We start from the raw sequence: 18,413 nt of genomic DNA, 5'->3' as shown, positions 1-18,413 counted from the left end.
TATGCGGCAGCTACATGTAAGACTTAGTGCTTGTTGATTGGTAATACAGCCCCTCGTTACTTTCTGCGACAAAGAACCTGAGATATTCATGTTAGCTGTATAACCAATTATGGTTTTAAGGGTAGCTTTAGGGTCAAGGTTAACAAAGACAGTGTACCAAGCCCCAAGGTTTTGGGGGCTCTGAGGTTTTTTATTGTATTTTCAAAGCATTGATCTTTTACAAACATGAAATTCTAGTATTGTGTTGCAAGCATAAAATAAATTTGGGTCTGCGTCGGACACCAAAACTAGCTCTGAGGGTCCAACATCCTCCTGAGTAAAGCTGTGGTAATACTAACAAAGTTCTAATTCTAAATCTTAGCTTTGTAATTATTAAATGCCTTACAATCATTTCTACACCGTAGACACTAGTTTATGAAGCTGCGGGAAAAGTTAAATGTGTCTAAGCTGGAGCATAGCACAGCAACCTGGAGAATTGTTGTATAAACCATCCTGTGATCTGTCTTTGGCAGATCCCTAACATCTTCTGATCTAATGATTTAATGTTCACGGAGATCACTGGTGGTGTATTTGTGGTTCTGCTCGGGTTTAGAAGTAAAATTCTATTCGTGCTGAGATGTGTAATAACCACAAGCGAGAATAAACGGCCAAGTCTGACTTTTCTTTTTAGGAAATCCTTTTCCAAATATGTGGCCCTACCTCACCTCCTGTGTTCTGACGTTTCAGCCAAAGAACTAATAAAAGCTTAATGAGTTTTTGCAACAACTGCATCAGTGATGCTGCGTCACGGTGATGCTGAGCTACATGAACGTCACTTTGTGACTTCATCACTCAAGTTTAAGTGAGTTGTTTAATCACGCCTTAACTGTTTTCAACCCACAGCAATTTACAAAGTCAGATTTCTGCATCCCAGATTGATTGATTGATTGAAAATGTTTATTTGAACATAAGACAACTAAATAATAAGATAGAAAACTATAATATAATATAATATATGTATATATATGTATATGCACATTAAACACAAGAAAACAAAAGGTAAAAGCAATATATGAAATAAACAATATAAAAAATTCTAAGTGCAAAGGGAGTAGAAAGTACAAAGAAACAAATGCTTAATCAATCCCACCCTTTGCTACACAACCTTAATTATTCCATACATATATTTACACACATCTTTATGTGCTTGTATATCACAAAACCATGTAAAATTATAATATATTATATATACAAATATATTATATTATAAGATATTATGATTACATCAGCAGTAATAACAAAATACCCTTCCTCTGAGTAACCATCATAGTAATACATGTAATAATGACGATAATAATCGCAACAATAAAACAACAACAACATTAATAGTAACAGGAATAATGGTGACTGATAATGATGAATTATGTTTCATAATAGAATCATACTAGCCAATAAACATCCCTGCCGCTCATTTTCTGGACGTATGGAATGTAATTTTCTCGTTTGAAGATTGAAAGATCTGTATATTTGGACATCTCCTGAGTTCGTCCTCCAGTCCATTCCACAGTTTACCTCCACAAACAGAAACTCTTCCTCGTGGTTTTCACTAAGTGCATTTTGAAGTTTGCCTTCCGTCATAAGTTATGTCTCTCTGGCTAAAATGATTTTGGATGCTAAGTGGCAGTGAGTGCTTGGTAGCTTTAAACAGATCATCTGCCGTCTGTGTTAGCACTCATTGAAATCCTGTGTGTAGGAAACAAACGAGTCATACAAACTTATACAAACTTATACAAGCATATACAAAAGCAATTCGCAATTATGGCCAGACTACTCCAGTGTCATGAGGCTCCAAAAAGTCTATTGTTAGCTGCCTACAAGCTGCTTTCCCCAGTCTGAAAATATAATAGCTAATCAGAGTTAAACAAACATGATTAAGGATGAGAACACATTTTTACCAGGATAGCTAATAAGGAACAAATAAGCCCTTATTAAAAGTGGCCATGGAGGCATTGTTAGGTACAAAAACGCTGAGATGTTAAAACACCAACAGCCTTTTGTCGTAAGCATTTCCGCCTAATTTGTCCATCTAGATACTTTAGCAGCTTACATTTAAGTAGTACTTGCACAAGTGTATCTCAGTAAAATAGATTATCGTCAAATAACATTTCTGAAATATATCATGTAGATTTAGCAGGCATAGCGTGATCTAGTTTAATAACATTTTTTTTTTTATATTATGGCGTACAGCTTATAAAAAAACAACATATGTAGGTTCTTAGTTAGGTAGTATATTAGCTAAGACCAATGAAAAATTATTTCTCACACATATGTTTTGGTGTGCACAATCATTGGGAGGAGTGCTGAGTTAAAAGTTGCCCAGCAGAGAATCATTGACACCCTCCATGATGGAGGTAAGCTACAAAAGGTCAAGTTGCTAAAGACGTTGGCCGTTTACAGAGGGCTGCATTCAAGCATATCATTGGAAAGTAAAGTGGAGGGAAGACGTGTGGTAGGAAAAAAAAAGGTGAATAGGCAACAGGGATGACTGCAACCTTTAGAGGTTTGTGAGGACAATTCCCTTCAAGGGTTCGGATTAGATTTACAAGGTCTGAACTACAGCTGGAGTCAGTGATTCAAGAGCCACCATACATAGGATATGGGAATACGTTTTTTTTTTCTTTATGTGTAAACCACATCTGAGCCTAACACAACATCAGACCTATGTTTCCTTAACTAAGGTTCTCAGCAGTCCAGACTTACTCTTTAGAAGAAAGTCAATTTGTAATTTAAGTTTTAATATTATCACTTCCACCTCTTCTTGAGTCAATAAAGAGTTTGTTTCACTGACGGCATGACGTTGACTTTATTGTAGGATGTACAATCTTGATGAGGTTGGTATCGTTACATTATCACATGACGCCACCGTTGAACTAAAGTACAACATAAAACTTAATGTAACAGCAAGACGGCAAAACAAAGAGAAAGTTATATATAATATAAACATACCTCGCTGGCTGACCCATGCTTAGAAGTAGAAATGAGGACTTTACAAAAAAAAATCTTTGGCTTCTTTTAACTTAAAGTAGCCCTTCTGGTTATAACCTGTTGTGCTCACGCTTCACAATTGGCATGCATCTCTCACAGGTGTGCCAGCAGAACCAACATGACCTAATAAAGTTCCCACCTGCGATTTTCAAAATAAGTATCCCATTGACGCATACAAATCTGCATAATTCAAAGGAAAATACATTAACTGAAATTATGGCAGTAAAAAAAAATATCAAGGTCCCAAAGCTTGGGGAGGGGGGGACTGGAGAGGCTCTGAGTCCCAGTTGCTAGAGGTCCAGTTTGAAGTTTCTACTAGCAGTGTTGAATTTGGGAGTCTAGTCGTCTGCTTGTGTTGGATAAATGCATTTTTTTTCCAGTCGAAAGTCAGCGCAGCCATTTTGCAGAAAGGTTTAGGGCACATAATGCTTCTTTTTAATCGCAAGCTTTATGGAGATCCTGGTTTCATTTTCCAGCAGGGATGCACACCTGCCTGCCTGGTTTAATGGCCGTGGTGTCACTGTGTGTGATTGGCCAGCAAACTAGCTTTACCTAAGCCTCACAGAGAATCTATGGAGGAGAAGACAGAGACCAGAGGCAATGAAGATGAACTGACAGCCACCATTGTGGGCTTCAGTAGAGCCACAGACTGTCCATCTCCATGCCTCGCTGCAGCGATGCAGTAATTCACGCAGCGGGACCCAATTATTGGTCAGAGTCCTGCATAGTACATTGACATATATTTCTGCAGGATCACAATTGCATCACATTTCTCTAATTATTTTGGAGCAAACGCGCTGTGGCTTGCAGTATTGCACATTTGATCATTCTCTCTATTCAATTCAATTCAATTCAGTTTTATTTATATAGTGGCAATTCATGAAACACAATTTCCTGTATATAATTTCCTATATATAACTTTCTATGTAATTTGAGACTCAGTTTGAATTTAGGAATTAATTTCCAGATAAAATCTCCTGCTCCGATTATACCTGCAGAGGATCTGTGTTCGTGCGAGCGCACATTAAGGCGTCTTTTGTGCTTCTGTAGATGAACAAGAAACTTCTTCTAATGAATTTCAAACTACATCTTGTTGCACCGAAGTTATTTGTGGAAACGTGATTATCTCTGGGAATAATCTTTAGGCTCTGTTTTGTCATGCCGTGCTCTTGCTGTGCTCTTCTCTTTCATCTTGCGAGCAAAAGTGACTGAAGGCCATAAATCGCTGCTTCCGATATGGAGCAGCAGGTATTCGGTAAAAGGCTCTTAAAGCAGATCCTGCATGAGTTCAATACCGACAAAACATGGTTGGTTATTGTTAAGGAAAATGTGTAAAAGAAGGCTTCTCTGGGAGTTAACAATCTGTCTTCTCTTTGTGTGCCTCTGTGTTTAGAGTACAGTCGTTTCGAGGCCAAGATCCATGACCTGAGGGAACAAATGATGACCAGCAGTGTCAGCTCCAGCTCCACGTCGCTCCGCTCCACACAGAAACGCACACTTTACGTCAGGTACAGCAAAACTAACCCCCAACCCACAGAGAAGACTGATTCTCCTGTGCCCTTCTTGGCAAAGCAACTATTGAAAAGGGCTTATCTCAGCTGTCTACTCGTTTGTGCGCCTGAAATGCTGAGAAAAGGGTTATCTCCCATAAGATCACTATTAGATTTGGTGGTAAATGCAGTGTCGCACAAACACACGCATTGTGCTGCCAGCTGCCTGTGTGCGTGTCTTCTGTCTCTGTGTCTGTCTTGTCCTTGCCTGTCCTGGTTATTCAGCCTTCTCTGAATCACCACTTCCGTCCTTTGCATGCCCCTGCAGAGCGGCGTCGGAGGCAACTTGAGCTTTAAAGCAGCATCTTTGATATTCCTTCTTTGCACGCGTTGAATTCTTCCTTTCCACCTGGGTTTCCGGGCCCTGTGAAAATGAATCGCGCGGGAAACAAACACTACCGAGACTTAAGGGTCAACCGGACATTACCAAAGGTGTTTTAGTCGGGAACTACCGAAGAGCCCAGTTTAAAGGTGATTTAGTTTTGTAACTTGGAATTAAATAATGATAATTAATGACAGAATTATCCAGCATGAAAGCAATTACTCTTTAAACCTGATCCCACACAAGAACACTTAGATTAAATTTTTAGTTGCTCTCCATGGTTATTGAAATCCCCGGTGGGGAAATAGCCTGAACATGTTGGGAGGATACACTTCTAACTTACAGCAATTGGTTTTATTTATTTTTTTATATTGCTCAGTGAGATTGTAGAGGTCTTGTCTGTGAACACTGTTTTATGTTTTTCAGCTCTTGACATATAATGGTCCTGTCTAAAGACAAAAGTCCTCTCATATAAGCAGCTATATTGTGGCTCTGATTCATTAGTTGTCCTGATTAGATGTGACAGTTCAGCTCAATCAATCATGGAATCAGGGGCCAAATAGCATTACAAATAAAAAAAGCCCTTTTTAATCACAAATTAGAATTTGAACAGCTGAAAACCACTGGTTTAGACTTGAATTTCTGACAATGCAAACTGTTGTTCTTGTATAGAGAATAAAGAAATAAGATAGTAATGACAAAATTTGCTAAAAAAGACATGCTTTGTTTTTTTCTGGCTCTTCACATCATTTTTTTTCTGAGTTGCAAGCTTGGTATTAATTCTTGACAACATTTAATATTTCTGTGAAATTCTAAACTACGGGAAACACTTTGGAGTCAGTCAGGTGGTTCTCTGTGCTCGCACAGGTTGTACTAACAAAGAGCATTTGATCACCTTGAGGGGCCATCATCTCTATGACGAAGGGGGGAAAAAACGGTGCGGTACTCATAAAGTCCTCTTTGCCCTAAAACTGCCCTTACACTGCAGTGCTATAAGCCCTTAGTGGACATTTGCAGGGTCTCTCTGCACATTAAGAGCAAATAAAATACGCAACAGTTCCAGAGTTTGTTTTTCTGGAAGGGCTTTAAAGTCAGAAAAGTTTTGCGTCAACTGATTGTACGGCAGGCTCAGTTTATCAGCTAAATGTGCGCTTGGGAATCCAGCGAGGCTGACACGGTTTGTCATCGCTTGGCGGAGTTTCCTTGTCACAACAACTGCAGTTTGTGTGTCCTCTTCTTCAGCAGTGAGCAGTTGTGTGATGCATGATGGGATGTGTAGTTTTAGCGGTGTGAGTGCTGTGTAACATACTGGCAAGCCGCAATTATATTTATATATATATATATATATACATTTAATTATATTTAATTATAAATTTAATTAGGGCTGTCAGTTTTAACGCGTTACTAATGCGTTAACTTTGTTAGACCATAACTCCGACATTTTTTTTGATGCGGGTTAATCGCGTTAATGTTTTTTGCCTGCAGCACTCCCCGGACTGTGTTTTTTCCGTAGTTCCAACAATGCCAGAGACTGTAGGAAAACAGACGCGCTCTCACTGTTGCCAAGCCCGTTTATTTCATGTGACTTTGGGCTTATTTTTTCTAAAGTTAGTTGTAAATTTCATGAGTTGTGGGTTGCAGTTTTTGGGCTTGTTTCTGAAAGTGAAGTCGCTTATTTGGGCTCTAAACTAAGTGGCGCTACAGCACTACAGACACAGTGAGTATAACCAGCTGAAATATCCCTCCGCCTCATTACGCGCTAAAGTGCATCCTGACATAGGAGCTGAGGGAGTAAAGGAAGAGGGAGCAGCTCTGCCTGTATTTTCTGTAGTTTATGGTTGCAATAACCGGTGATAACTGCTGAAAGTAGATTACGCGGTGCAGATCACCATTTGGAGCAGAGATATAAACAGTATGACAAAAATATACGAAGTAATTATTGTTGGTGTGAAAGCTCAGGATTAGATGTGTGTGTGAGAGAGTGAAAAAATGAATAAAACTTGTGACTTTATTAAAATGTAAAATTAGTATTGCTTTATATGTAAATGCTTAATACCATGTCTATCTTTTTTCAAGAGACAAAAAATGATTTATTTACATATTTGTTTACACATTGTGTAAACATCAGGGTGTTATGATTAGCTATTTAGCCATTATTGACCAGAGTTTAACATTTTATGGCACCAGGATGTTTTCATTCCAATTCTGAAAAGTGCTTGAAAATTGTACAAGAATGTTTTTTACTAGTGTCATTTATTACAAAATTGCATATTAAAATGCCAAAATAGGCTCTTACACTTTCAGAAATAAAAAGATAAAATATGTGATTAATTTGCAAGTAATCTCAAATTAATTATTGAAATTATGTGATTAATCGCAATTCAAATTTTGAATTGATTGACAACACTAATACACATATATAAAACACGCTGTAAAGGAAATATGACTGACCATCCAGCCACTTATGTGCCTTGTTTGACTGAATTCAACGCGGCTTAACAGCAGATTAGAAATTAAACAAATTAAGTATTTATAATACAGTTTAAGACACCTTCATGTGTAATGCAATCATCATGGGACCTTTCAATTTAGATTGTTTCAAGGTTACATAAAGTACTTTTGTTTTCCTCATGAACTCATCCAATTTATCAGAGTCATAGGAACAAGTTCTGCATCCCATTACTGCCTGAAAACAAGCAATCAGCTTTTAAATACTATTAAGATAAAAGAAGAAAGTCAAACAGGCCCATAATTGGTAAAGCTGCCGCTGTTGGGGTGTGACAGATTGGGGGTGTCTGGTGCTCTGGGCTGCTGTTGTGTCCATGCATGTTCTTAAAGGATGTCTGAATGCCTGGGCTATATGTACCAAGTACCAGTCGAGCATTGTGTGCACAAGACGGGTTAACCTTTTCTCTTGCCTCAGTGCAAATGTCACTGACACAAAGTGACATACTGGATATACTGTCTGTGCTCTGGCGCTGTCCTCTGTGTGAAAGGTGTGTGTGTGTGTTACCCTTGTTCTTCTCTCTTCTCCCCTGGCTCATTTTAAATTCTCACCATTATGGTCTATTTTAAACATGCTGCATGGCTCAATCGTCTGACACTGCAACTGTACACAGTGCTGCAGAGCAGAGGGATCCACCTGAAGAGGCATCGCCTCAACAGGCCACTTACCACTCAGTGTTTTTTTTTTTTTTTTTCAATATTTGGATTATGTTTGAAAGTCCGGACAGAAATGTTTTACAATCAGTATTGTAAAACCTAAGGATTTAACAAATTTGTAACAAATCATGATGCATATAGTTTTTGTTGGCTGTTTAGGTATGTGTGAAGGTTTTGTGTCTCGCTGTATTCTAAAAAGGACATTTTTGTTTACTGAATTGATTCCTGCTGGACATATTGATTTTGAGCCCTTTTAAAACTGGCTGAGGAAGACAGGCTTTATGAAATCAAATTATGTGCTTTCCTGAAATTCTGAAATTTCCAAAAAAAAAAAAAAAGTGATTTTACCTGTTAAATTGTTGTTATCTCTGACAACAACGAATGAAACATATTAATTATATATATATATATATATATATATATATATATATATATATATATATAGTTAGTACAAGTACATCATCTGGACGTATGTTTTCATAGATTTTTTTCTAAAAGATTTTTTTCTAATGTTTTATACTTTATTCAAATGGACCAGTGCAGTTAAACACAGTGAACAGGGTATAAATAGTCAATTTGCAACTCCAGGTGCAAATTTACATAAATTTAAAATGACAAAAGCATTAAAAACATTTTATATTTTATAAAGTTAGGGTGAGCTTGTTCTCTTCTTGTTCAGAGGTCAGTACAGGTAGCCCATTTTATCTGACACAGTACCGATTGTAGCTCTCAGTTTCAAAAAGGTTGGTGATTTCTGCTTTAGATTATGTTTCATTCCTTGTTTGATATCTCAGTCTTTTCTTAGTCATTTTCCTTACATGGAGGTTTACCTCCGGTCATCCTGTGTTTCTCATATTTATCAGATCAGCCTTGTTCCTGGTCCCTTCTGTAAAGTATTTAGTTTATTCCCTGTGTCTAGCTATCCTCAGTTACATATTTAGATTCTCTTCCTTGTTTCCGTCTCTCTCTCTCGCCCCCTGTTGCCACTCACTCTCTCTCCTCAGTTTTTCCTCCAGCTCCTTCTCCACACCTGTCATCAATTAGTCAATCAACTCCTGCCATTGCTACAGCTCTCATCCTCATCCAGTATTTAAGCTCTTCTCATTTTCCCACTCGCTGCTGGTTTCTACTGTTTGCTTTTCGTCACTTTGCCCGATCACGTCCTCGGTTGCTTCCCGGATCTACGTTTTGTTTCTGCTCTGGCTCCTGCACCCTCCAGTGTTTTTGTTAGCTTTGATTTTCATCAAATCCAACCAATAAGTTCTCGCCGCCTTTGCTGCTCTGCATTCGGGTCCAACAACAACCACTACAAATTCTGACATAAAGTGCCACATAAAGTGTGGTTACAAAGTAAGGAAGACCCCTTCATTACAAGACTTTTTTTCCTCTAAAATCATCAGGGACGTTTGCAGATGCTTCTCTTGCTTTGTGTTTTCTACACTGGTGATAGCATGTGCAACTGTAAAAGTTGTTTCTTCATACAACTGACAGCTTTAACCTTGAACTTCATGTTTGCTCTGCATTCTTCAGCCTCTCTCTGGCTACGCACACCCTCCAGATGATTGCTCACGCTGTTAGCCCAAGCAGGAGCCTGCGAGCTGCACAAACATAGCATGTGCATACAATTAAAGTTATATTTTCTACAGTGTGTGAGGTCACAGCGTTACGCACAGCAGTAATTAATTGATGTCCCTTTCGTTATGTAATTAGATTTAACTGGTTCCCACGTAGGAATTAGACTGTAAAGTTTTAATTAAATCGACGGCTTATATAGAGTATAAAGAGTTTGTATGTCATTAAGAGCTACACCAAAGTGCTTGTGGCCAGGCAAACTTCCCACATCATCTATTAGTAAAACCTGCCAGCTGTAGTCTTGAGCAATGTGTGAACCACTCGCTTAAATTCTGTGACAACACGGAAGAGTAATAAAACAAAGGGAACAAATATGACTTACATCCTTCTGGGCAGCAGCTGTCCTTTTATTTTATGCATGTGGACTCCCTATTGAAAAGTTTCCCCCTGCTTTAAGTATATTTTATTTTATTGTTTATTGTTATTTTCCTGCATTTTACTGTATAGTTAAGAGAATAAAATGTCCCACAAAATACATTTTGTATGAAATATGTTTGACATGTTCTGCTAAACATATGTAAACTATTTTTTATGAGGTTTACAACAGAAGATGTTAAAAGCAAATTCTTGACAGATATAACAATAAAACATCCCTATTAGCAAGTGCTAAAACTGCAGGTTTATTTGCACAAAACCTTCTACATAAATGTTTAGGTGAGGAAAAAACAAATGCGCTTTCGCTTTCAAAATGAGTTTCCACAATTGCGAGAGTACAGCCAATTTTCCCATGTCATTAATGTCTCGACCCTCTTCAATAAACACATCTAAGTAGCATTTTTAATTACAACTAATTAGTGACTAAAATCTGCAGGAATTTGACCCTTTAGTACGACAGCTCATAATAAGGATAATGCCTATTATGCTACTTTAATGTTAACTCTCACTCAATTTGAAATACTCCCTTGTCTCAGCTGCAAAAAAATACAATGTATACTTGTAATTTAAACATATTTAAGTGTATTTGGGGTTGAGTTGCCATAGTTTTAATTTGGGACTTTTTTATGATTGGCTGATGCACCAGGAAGAGCTTCAGTTTTTCATTTTAAAATTGGAAATCCCAGTGATGATAGCTGCAAGTTATCATCTCTACAGTCACTTGCAAAAGTATTCACACGCCTAAAACGTTTTTTTTCCCCACATTCTGCCACCGTACAGCGGCAAATGTCTGTTTTTTTATTGGGATTTTGGCTGAAAGACCAACAACACAAAGTAGTGAATAGTTGAGAAGTGAAAAGGTGATAAAGCATGTTTTTTTAATCTCAGCATAAAAAAAGTGTTGCATTACTGCTTACCTACCAAGAAGAAAAGAAATCCCCACTGTAAACATGTTAATCGTAAAAATTTGTAAAAATGGCACTTAATTTAACTATTTCACTCTTTTTTGTGTTTGTTTCTTTGTGGTCACATATTTTATCAATTACCTGTTAAAACTAGGTGGTGGCTATCTACAGCCTTCTCTCTCTCTCTGTCTGTTATGTACATCTATTTTTTCTTTTGTCACTTGCTCCTCCTGTGTCTCTGCTCTCTTTTATTGATGAAGCCAGGAATGACTTCTGGGAGTTCAGTTTATTTCAGCTCTAGTTGTCTTGCATTCACACCGTTGCACAAACGTATTGCTGGCCTATTTTCCCAGGTCATTTCCCTCTGGGTGAGGCTGGTTCCTGTGGTCACAGACACAAATTACCATTAAGACCTAAAAGCGAGCATAAATTACACAGAGCTTGACTAAAACAAGCAGAGGTTAATGTACATTTGCCAACTTGCCTATTTTTGTTATCTATTAAATGTTTAAATCTATGCATATCAGGGGGTCAATCTGAGGACAGACTTCCAGGAAAGTCCTTTTATTTATTTATTTATTTATTTATTTTACTGCAAATTAAATATTGCGATCTGCCAATGCAATAACGTTTGTTTCCCACTGAATATCTTTTCCATTGTTTTCAGGGCTTTGTTCGACTATGACGGAAGTGCTGCCGATCTGAGTGCGCCCAATCAGGCCCTGCCATTTAATTTTGGGGACATCCTCCATGTGAGCAGCGCTGGCGAAGAGGAGTGGTGGCCCGCCCGTCACCTGAGCCCCCCACCCCCTAACCGCCCCGAAGTTGGACTCATCCCCAGCCGAAGGAGGTGAGAGCTCTAAGGGTTCATTAAAAAGATGTAGAGACACAGTGAAGTTTCTCCCTTCACTGTTTTTGGGTAGTTGCTGGCACTAGTATTAGCTGAAGGCATCCCTTTTTTTTCTTTACATTATTTTCATTGACTTACGGAGGATAACAAAGAGCCTGTGTGCGCCAGTGACATAGATAAAAGGTATTATTGCTCACTCAACATTTAACACAGTTGTAATGGAAAAGCAATTCAAACAGAAATAAAAATAGAGAGCAGGAGTAGGATAACGCAGCTTGATTTATCTGTAATTGCCGTGCACTGGGCTGAAGAAATGGGGCATAAGATGCCATATGAAACAAGCCTTACATTTTCAGTCAGTTCTACAAAGAAGGCCACGGACTCAAGAGACCGTTATGGAGACCTTGTGTCCCATCTGTTGAGGTGTAACCCATAAAGGGCTTTTAGATGTGTGGGGAAAGCAAAATGCCTGGCTCTGGAGTCAGAAGCTTTTACCTGTAAAGGGGGGGAAATTTAAATAATACATTGAAGCCGGCTGGAAATGACTGGAGCTACAGAGAGCTGTTAAAGAAGCCCACTAGTCTTCCTGCTCCAAAGGAGGGCTTTAAGCAGAGTCATTGCAAAGGGAGCAACGTTTAGTGCTGCTGAGGAAGGGTGTCGTTTTTTTTAATGAAAACAACACCGTCGGGGGAAATTACAAAGGCATTCGTGAGCACTAAATGTGTGTAAAACTGAATCCTTTCAATTTTTAAACATGGAGCAGAGCTATAACATTTACCAAGCAAAAATAATGCCTGATGCAGTTAGCCCTCATTTAAATATGGCCTTATGGATGCATTTAAAGCGACGCAAACCCATATTTATGTATAATTATGTGAAGCCAAAGCAAAAAGATTTGAATTCTGAATGGCCAGAGCTGCTTGTGTTAAGCAGATTTTACTGAAAAACAACATTATAGCAAAGCGTATCCCTTCTTGTCTTAAAATGTGTTCATGGAACAACTACTGGCCTTTTAACTGGAAAATATCAGTCTCCAGGAAGAGCTGTAGGGCTGTAGAAGGTCAGAGGTTTAGCTGAGGCTTAATCCCATAGAATCTTAAAAGTAAAGACTATATTGTTTTAATTCTTAAATTTACGAATAGCCAATGTAAAGCGATTAAAACCGGTAGCTGTCGCCTTCTTGTGTTGGTTAAAAGCCTTGCAGCAGCATTTTGAACTGACTGGAGCAGATCTTTCTTATTCAAACTCATTCTAAGCTATTATACTAACATCCTTGTGTGCCGCCACAATGAAAGTCTGTTAGCAACATATTCTTTTATCTGAGATCCTGTGTTAGTTTTACACAATTGGTATAATGTGAGCTGAAAAAAGGGTAGAGGGCCTTCTGCGGGTCGGGGAGGATGTCCTGCCCAAAGTGGAGGAGTTTAAGTATCTCTGGGTCTTGTTCACGAATGAGGGGAAGATGGAACGGGAGATCGATAGGCGGGTTGGTGCTGTGTCTGGATGGATGGATGGATGGATGGATGGTATAAATTGTCATAATTTAATTACTTATTACCAATCACAATTTAAGATGGAGCTGCATCCTATTTTTTGAGTGCAGTACTAGTGCTTGTTTTTTTTCTTTTTTTATCTATTCCTGAATCACAAGCCCAAAATGATTTTTATGTTATTAAGTTTCTAGTTGATAAATAATGTGACAAGCTGTTTAATGGTGCACAAATAACTAATTAAATGGAGGAAATCAGTGATTATTCCATATAAGAAAGATTTCTCTTGTAATGCAAAGTGAGTGTTTATTAATTCCTTTTCATATTCTGGTTACAGAGACGGATGCTTTGCAGGAGTTATTTGAACAAATCACTTTTCCTCACATATGACTGTCTTTGTGTTCTGAATTAAACACTCAACTGTTTCATTTGGCTGTATAACTTTAAGCATTTCGGACTAGATTTTAAGCGTGTTTTAGTTTAAAGTGAAGTGTAGTTTTTATTTTTTTCCTGATGAATCAATAAGTGTCATGACAGTTTATAACAAGATAAATTAATGCAACACAAAAAAATGGCTCCCTTTTTTTTTTTCCTAACGTCACCTCCTCGTGGCGCAGGCGACAGACAGATGCTGACAGGTTTCTGAGGTGTGAGGAGACTGTTTGGAAAAAGTGATGTTTCCACGTGTGACACAGAGAGAGAGAGAGAGAGAGAGGCGAGAAGGAGGGAGGGAGGAATGTGAAGTGTTATGGACTGAAAGGAGGAGAAAGGAGGATGTGTTGGAGGACCGTGAAGTGTGGATCTGTGGTATCAAGGGGCAGAGGACATATTTCCACCCAGAGGTTTGGTGGTGGCTTCTACTACTGAACACCTGCTACGATTAACGGTGTCAAAGATGAGGCATCATTTTCATCAATAATTAATAATTCAAAGTTAAGGCTTTACATCTAACAATAGTTTGGATATTACAGGACTTGTTAACCTGAAAACTAAATCATATCAAAACTAATTAGAGGCTCAATAAGAAAAAGAAAACATAAGTTTAGATGCCAAATCTAAAACTTTTGTGTCAGACTCTTTTTTTTATGTAAAAAACACGTCTAGCAGTGTGCTCAAATCATTCCCCAAAATAAACCCTGTTTAAAATTCTTGCACTGAATTATGATCATTAGCAGGAGACGCTTCACAGGAAGTGATAAATGGAGATTTAAAAAATGCCTCCAGAGCAGGAGCATTCCGCTATGGCAAAGCATTTTGACCTTGTGGACATGAACACGCTTCCTTCTACTTACCGTCAAGTTCAATTAAATCTACAAATCTTAATCTACAAAACTGCATCTGATACACCTAAGTTTTTTTTTTTTTTTTTTGTTATAGTTGTGTAGCATTTTAAAAACTCTCAAACTCATTTTTGTTGCGACACATTCTGTCTCTTAATAACTTTTTAAGGAAAGGATCAGTTTCTTCTTTGTAAGCGTTTATCTCTGTTTATCTCCACTTTTTTTGTTTCTCTCACAGAGCAGAGAAGAAGGAGAGGTCGAGGCTAAAGATGGTCAGAGTGTCGAGGTCTCAGGACAGATCGGTGAGTATGTTTTCAGGACCCCGTTTAACCAAGTCAGCATTTTAATGGATCATTTGAGTCCGTCTTCATAAAGTTACTCTTTTGCCTGAAACGGTTTCTTCTTTCAGCAAACGTTTGGAACCGTACAGTATGGGAAAAAACTTTCTGTCCACTGAACATCTCATAAAGAAGCTAGATGTGTTAAGCTGCTAGTAAATAATAATAAAAAAAAAAACATTTCTTTACTTGGATTGAATTTGAATACTTGTTTTACACATGTTCCACACAACAGCATAAATTTAGACCATAGGTCCTAATAAACGGCGCTTTCTGAAATAAACCTATTTAATTCAGAAAACATTTAAAGTAAACCATGCAGCTGCACACCACAATAAAGACATATGGCAATCCCTCTTGTCATTTTACTCAATATTTTTGGCTCTTCAGCTCCTTGTAATAATTCCTCTGCAGTGAGTAGGTCCGTCATACCGGAGAGCCCTCTTAAGTTCTATAAACAGATAAATACTGTTAGAAATCCAGTCTTTTTAACTAAAACCTGTTGCTCAATCGCTTTATTTTAAAGCTGTTGAGAAGGTTTTTGTGCTTTTAACACCTCTTGTATTTACTGTGGTACTGCTTTGTGTTGATCTTGATCAGCAGCTTTTTAAATGGCACTAAAAAGTAAGAAGCGTCTGAAACCTTAAAATCTCCCAATGGACATTCTGTCTGTTATTGCATTGATTTAAAATGGTCAACCCGCCAGTTTCTCCTGGATACCAGAACCAAACTAAAATGTCCAGGTGATTCGTTTGCTTTTGAATTGAAGAGAGTATGTGATACCAAATAAGCACTAAATATGTTTCCTCATTAAAGGGGATTTGATCGTTGTGATGTGCTATAATCAAATTTATTGTTAAATGCGCTGGTAAAACAAATTTATCAGGAGCAGACATCTTAGTATAACAGCTTTTCACTTTTCATTTTGCAACCAAATTTATTATTTTCACACTGGCGGCAGGGTTGTGGTTTTATCTGCCCTAAAACCTTGAGGTTTGCGGCAATAATGATTTAGCTTGTGCAAAACTTTTTCTAAGAATGGGGAAAACTTGAAAGATCAAGTTTGTTATTTTAAAATAGCCTCGAACGTCTAATAAATTGTAGAGCTCCCAGTGATTCAAAACAGCCTTCTAAACAGGTAAAACTTTGATTTAAGCCAAACAGCTCTTTGATGTTGAGATACGTGAAGGTTGGAAGTTGTTCAAATCTGAGGCAACAACGTGACTTCAGCGTGGCACTGAGCACTGACACACAGACTTAATAGGAGCTATTGATATCACTGCGTTGTCAGCTCGCTCTCACCCTCCCTCTGTTTTCTTCACACTGTGTGAACAAGTAGCTCCACACTATGACGAAATGATAATTAAAACTGATCACACCTCCGCACACACTTGCTCTGTTGGTTGTTAGTGTAACAGACTTCCCAGCAATATTTGTGCTGAATACACACACACACACACACACACACACACACACACACGCACACACACACAGTTTTATTTTTATTATTTTTTAGTAATGCTCTCCTCTCTTTGTCTCCTTCAGGACCAGGAGGATAAAGGTGCGTAAACTACCCATCACTGACACCTGCTGGCCACTATATGTAACTGCTTTTCCAGAAACCACAAATTTTTCCTTCCTCTTCAGTGAAATGATAATTTTGCCTGTTTTCATGGAGAAATGTCTATAATAACCCCTCAAAACAGTTCCAGTTTATCAGTTAGTTGTGTAGCTGTATATTTTCTGACCGATTTTCTGCTTTATTTTTTTCATAAGCTTTTGGCCTGATGATTTCAGAAATTCTGATTTCTCTTTACACATTTTCAATTCAGGTTATTAATATAGCACCAGTTCACAGCACGTCATCACAAGGTGCTACAAAGTCAGTTATGGCAAATCATACAGATAGATTTATTAAAAAGCTTCCTATCAAAAAAAAAAACTATAGCCGATTGCATCGAGTCATTAACTTGCAGCATTCACTCCTGGATGAGCGAGTAGCCACAGTGGGCAGCTGCTTGCGTTTTTGACTTTGCATCAATCCCTTATACCGTGCATAAAGAACACTGAAGCACTGATCTAAGGATTATTTTCTATGTTGGGGACAAGTAAAAGCAATAGCCTGATTGGTGGCTTTACCTGGGATAGAAACACAGCCAAGCACACGCGCTCTAAGCAAGTTTTCACATCTGTAGGATAATGGAAAGCAGATACAGCGGAGTGAGGCAAAGTGGCCATTATATCCTCCGGCATCCTAGGCCTACAGCAGCATAACTATCCATGCGGGTATCCTAGAGAATGCAGAATGTTCCCTTAAGTCTCAGATTAAGTCTGACGATATTGTCATAAGCATTATGTTCCATAACAACAGGTCGAAAGCTCAAAAGCAACTTTTTTACTTTTGTACCTTGGTTTGGTTAATTAACTAATCGTGAAGGTTTCTGGCTTTATAGTTATCGAATAGCCATTCACACCTGTGAGGGCTGATCAAGCTCAAAATCAGCCAATTAAAACTGCAATGTTGTCCTAAATATTGTCGCACCACCAGATAACTGATGGATGACATACAACAGTTTGTGAAACTTGTGTTTGTGAAAACTATGTTTGTGTTCCTATGAGATAGATGTGTGTGTGTGTGTGTGTGTGTGTGTGTGTGTGTGTGTGTGTGTGTGTGTGTGTGTGTGTGTGTGTGTGTGTGTGTGTGTGTGTGTGCACGCACGCGTGTATATGTGTGTGTGTGTGTGTGTGTTCACTCTGACCTGTCTTGTCCTTCCAGCGCTGGTAACCTCTGGCACCAGTGATAGTGAGAGTAGTTCCTGTAAGTGTCGACCCTCCTCTGTCGTCCTTTTTCTTTGTTTCTTTACCTTCTCTCTGTTGGAGCTCACTCTACATCCTCGTTTTTTTTTTGTAGTTGTTGTTGTTTCTTTTCCCATTTCATTTGTTTATGGGCGCGTGTTTCTCTGTGTGCGCTCGCCGTGAGTCGTGTTCGCGGGCACGTGTGTTTTGCTGTGCTGTGATTGTGTGCATGCGGGTGTCGTGTGCAAGTCACATCTCTCTACTTTTCCAGAGCTGCTGGAGAAATCTTTCCCAAAAAGCCGAAATGTTCAAGAGTTTTATGTGGTGTAAGATAAACGATCAACAGGCCTTTAAAAGTGTCCTTCGTTTCTGTTTGAACAGCTGGCCAGGAGGAGATCCTCCTTACATACCAACCAGTCGTGCAGCAGGAAGGTATGTACCTGACTCTTTTTTTTTTTCTAATTCACCAATCTCAGCCATTGTTATGAAGCATAAATCCTTAAACCCTGTCACAGCATTGAGATCCTGTATTAGATGTGTGATTTATGCAGTGGTGTTTTTCTATCTGAGCAATATGGGCAGTTGCTCAGGGCGACATTAAAGGGTACATGAGCGCCTCATGAAAATGTTTTGCATGTGCTGTCAGTCAGGAAATAACACACCTCTGTTATGTTGGTGAATCCTCTTTG

The 18,413-nt window shown here is 38.5% G+C and overlaps 1 protein-coding gene across 11 annotated transcripts in view; it reads left to right on the top strand.

Annotated features, from left to right (window-relative positions):
- LOC105936938 (discs large homolog 1-like protein) overlaps window positions 1-18,413 on the top strand; it is a 136,944-nt gene that overhangs the window by 112,889 nt on the left and 5,642 nt on the right. For 10 of the 11 annotated variants that reach the window (XM_036140854.1, XM_036140856.1, XM_036140857.1 and 7 more), the window contains 6 exons: window positions 4,418-4,532; window positions 11,638-11,820; window positions 14,829-14,892; window positions 16,474-16,489; window positions 17,705-17,746; window positions 18,106-18,156. In XM_036140854.1, coding sequence (XP_035996747.1) covers window positions 4,418-4,532; window positions 11,638-11,820; window positions 14,829-14,892; window positions 16,474-16,489; window positions 17,705-17,746; window positions 18,106-18,156 — 471 coding nt within the window. The remainder of the gene's footprint in view (window positions 1-4,417; window positions 4,533-11,637; window positions 11,821-14,828; window positions 14,893-16,473; window positions 16,490-17,704; window positions 17,747-18,105; window positions 18,157-18,413) is intronic. The other variant, XM_036140855.1, reaches the window with a different exon arrangement.

Source organism: Fundulus heteroclitus, chromosome 9, assembly GCF_011125445.2.
Source record: "Fundulus heteroclitus isolate FHET01 chromosome 9, MU-UCD_Fhet_4.1, whole genome shotgun sequence".
Classification (NCBI taxonomy): domain Eukaryota; kingdom Metazoa; phylum Chordata; class Actinopteri; order Cyprinodontiformes; family Fundulidae; genus Fundulus; species Fundulus heteroclitus.
Note: the sequence above shows the minus strand (reverse complement) of the source record. Positions and strands in the feature narration are given on the sequence as shown.